General features: G+C 44.3%; 1 protein-coding gene across 1 annotated transcript; it reads right to left on the minus strand.

Annotated features, from left to right (window-relative positions):
• Nucleotides 1–1,015: 1,015 nt before the first annotated feature.
• On the minus strand, nt 1,016–1,756 carry LOC120838369 (leucine-rich repeat-containing protein egg-6-like). The gene has a single exon (XM_040208252.1). The coding sequence runs from the start codon at nt 1,754–1,756 to the stop codon at nt 1,016–1,018; it is 741 nt and encodes a 246-aa protein (XP_040064186.1).
• Between the last annotated feature and the right edge of the window lie 1,898 nt (nt 1,757–3,654).

The raw sequence follows: 3,654 nt of genomic DNA on the forward strand, positions 1-3,654 counted from the left end.
TACCGACGGCTGGCTAACGCAGCGATCGGTCAAGCTCAAGATGGTGAACGACTCGAGCACCTCGCGCGTTTGTTTTTCTCTAAAGCGGCCAATGATTAATGTTTTTTGCTAAAGATGGTGTGCACATACATGTTTTACAGTGCACCGAAAGGTGACCTCCTACATTGGATGTCAAAGAAAGTTTATGCTCTCGTAGCCGGTCATTCAGACACCGTCCCGTCTGTCCAACATAGCATCTTCCACATGAAAGAGGAACGCTATATACAACGCCCGATCAACAGGGATCAAATGGCCGCACATGTTTATTGTGGCACGTGTTTTTTGATAATTTTTCCGCCTTTTCACGAACCTTAGAACAAATTTGTCACATTTTCTTAGGGGCTGATAGTACTACGGGCACACCATACCTGCTGGCCACTTGTTTTAGGTTATGCGATATTTTGTGTAGGTATGGCATAACCACCACCCGGTTTTTTTCAACGGGGCGCCTAGTTTTTCACCCCCTTTTACATTCTTTACCAGCGTTCCTATCACTTCGACTAAGACCTGATTCGGGAACCCTGAAGATTTTAGTCTATCGATCCGGCCCAAGAAACTCCGATGAATGGCATGGAAACATGAATTTTTTAGGGCTGAGGTGAGGCAAGGATAGCAATGCCTCTCTTCACCACCTTGGAGTGCGAGGATGTGTAGTGAACAATACCTTTTTTGGAACGTGGTGAGAATGCACAGCACAAGTGATCGGCGTGCAATGAGAGGAAAAGGTCTAAGAATCGCAACGCCACTTTGTTAGGCTTCTCCAAAGTAAAGGTGAGCCCAAAACCGCTCTTGGGCCGGGTCAGCCTGGCCACCCCTGTGCTATACAAATAGAGGGGTAGACTAGGGTGCCTTCATGTGCGCTTCAAAGCGCACATGAAGGCTCCCTAGGGTAGGCGATCGTGCGCTGACGTACATACTAATATAATGAAAGCTAAACGGAAAGGAGAGCCGAGGTAACTATTAGTCACAAGCTACTTTATCCTACCTTCAAGCGGTGGAAACTCCCAAAGGCGTTCGCAGTTTCCTCCGTCAAAGCATTGTTGTGCAGTTCCACTATCTCCAACGGCGGAATTTTCAGGGACTCGATGGGCAGGCGATGGAGCTTGTTGTTCCCGAGCCGCAGTTCCTTGAGCAGACCAAGATTGTTGAACAGTGACTCGTCCAGACTTTCAATGGCGTTACTATCCAGGTCGAGTTTCTCTAGGTTCACAAGGGTACGAAGTACGTCACCGACGCTCTCTATGCTGTTATTTGCCAACCTTAGCTCCCTTAGCTTGGACCCGAGTCTCAAGACCGCTCCTGGAACCATTTTTAGCTTGGTCCGCTCCACGATGAGCTTGTCCATCGCGAGGACTCCCTCGAAGCACTCGTCATCCATAGCGTCCAGAGGGCCGTTGGTTATTATTAGTGACGTCATCGTTAGGTTTCTTGCTAAGTTGGCCGGCAGGGTGGTGAAGCGGAAGTGGTCGACGGTGACTTCGTCCATTTCGGTCGAAGCAAACCTGGCGAGATCGCTGGTCAACTGGTCTGCGTTCATACTCTGCTTTCTGCCCCCCGGGCACTTGACGACGGCCTTGTTTCGGTAGATGTAGCAGCTGCAGTGGTACAGGACTGGACACGTGGTTTTGAATCTTGAAGTGGTTTTTCGAGCTACTGTGAGCATCATGGCGACTGCCACAACAACGATAAATAGGTATTCCAGCTCTCGGAGTGGCATCTCTCCTTATAAATAAAATATTAGTATTCATTCATCAAGGACACAACAGCACTCGTTTCAGTGTAATATACAAAACTCCTACAACATGAGTGGTAGAACACGAACATGCCAACCTCACCCGAACGACGTCGCGGCAATGTTGTTATTAATAGTGCTTCGAGACTATCTTCGAAACAGGATTTCCTTTGCTTGCCTCAAAATCGCTCGATCCCCAGGAGGCCCGACCACATTTCCTCCGTAAATAGGACGCCGATACATCAAGGCACACAGCATAGGAACGGGTGACCAGACGCTTTTTGAACAAACTGCACCAGCTCCAAATGCAATATTTGAACTTTTTCAGAGTAACCAGTGCCATTTGGGAGTTTGTGCGCCAACACTGCAGGGTGGTTTCTCTTTTGAAATCGAACATGCATGTAGGGGCCGGTATTTTTATTTGTCTAAAAAAATGTATGTAGTAGCCTCACGTCAGGAATAAAAAAAAAGTTCATATTTTTCTTTTATTTCCTTTCACGAAAGTTATAAAGTGGAGCAAGATGAAATGCTACACTTCGGCTGCTTGATTGTTGTACCTCGTTTTGTCGGTTTTTATAAATAATTGAAAACAAAAAAAGCTAAATATTTTTTTACAGAACTGTATAATGCGCGGTTTATTTTTCAAAATTAAATAAAACTTTTTTTGGTATAATTCATGTCAGAAATTTAAAAAAAAAATGCTAAAAATGGCAGTTTTGGCGTTTGGATGATGTTTGGAGCCTTGTATCTTCACAAATTCATTCATATTTGTATATTCATCACAAATATTGCTAAATAAGTGCAGGCCTCTACGTGGGCTGTCCAGTGGTACCACTTTAGCTTAATTTGTTTTCGGGAAGTTTTTATTATATTTTTAAAATGTAATGAAAAATTAAAATTAGCCATATGTCGAGCTTTTATTAAAAATGCCGTTTTCTTCCTTTATTTCTACTTTTTTTTATTATTTCCAATGATGCCACCCATATTTTGGCGTTATGAGAGTTCACCATTTTTTTTGTATTTTCTGTAGAAGTGATCAAACACACATCCATGGACCCGAATCGACAAAGTGGTAGTTTATCAAGTTGGCTCTACTGCAGGGACTTTAAGGCCCGAAAAGCTAAGGGCAGTGGCCTTGCAAGTGTTTGGGAAGTGAAGGGGTGGCGGTAGTTGATGGCGGAGGGAAAGAAGAGAGAGGAGCGTGGACGTGACGCCATTATTCAAGAAATTGCAGAAGGACGCTTAAGCTTCGCCTTTAAAGGGACACTGAAAGAGCATTACGCTCGCCAAGGTTTTTATTTGTTCATAACATATGAGAGCTCAGCTACCCAGAACACAATTGCCGGCTTGAAATTCGTTTTCTGTCCGCCCGAAAACCGCTGATCGAGAACTGGCCGGTTTGAGTCGCGCTCACCCTCTTCTCCGTGGTCACGTGCCGTTTTTTTTTTTTTTTTTTTTTTTTTTTTTTTTGTTTATGGTTTAGACAAGACCACCAAAGAAAATCAAAGTCGTGGGTCATCGAAGGCATACACTCTTAATACTAAAAATGGACAAAAAATATGATATTTATTTTTCGGGGCTTTTTAAAAAGCTGCAAATACAATGACTGAAAGAAAAATTGCACAGTGACGTGAATTTTGGCATTTTTCTCCTCCGTTATATTTCTACTTCCTCCCCAGTCTAGGTTCAATTTCGGTTTCAAACAGCTGTATTTTTTTTACTTTATTACAACTCTCCTACGTCACGCCGCGGTGGTGGCGCGTCGGGCGCACTTCCGGTCTTGGACGGTGGGCAGAAGTCGCCGTGCGAGACATGCATTCTTGTGATCTTTTGGAAAAGACCAGACAGAAAACCTGCCTTCTCGTCAAAATGCTGCGACGGGG

Source organism: Ixodes scapularis, unplaced genomic scaffold (genome assembly GCF_016920785.2).
Source record: "Ixodes scapularis isolate PalLabHiFi unplaced genomic scaffold, ASM1692078v2 PGA_scaffold10__122_contigs__length_95168666, whole genome shotgun sequence".
Taxonomy (NCBI): domain Eukaryota; kingdom Metazoa; phylum Arthropoda; class Arachnida; order Ixodida; family Ixodidae; genus Ixodes; species Ixodes scapularis.

Excerpts from the sequence above, each read along its gene's own strand:
- LOC120838369 (XM_040208252.1), bottom strand. The coding sequence starts at position 1,756 with ATGCCACTCCGAGAGCTGGAATACCTATTTATCGTTGTTGTGGCAGTC.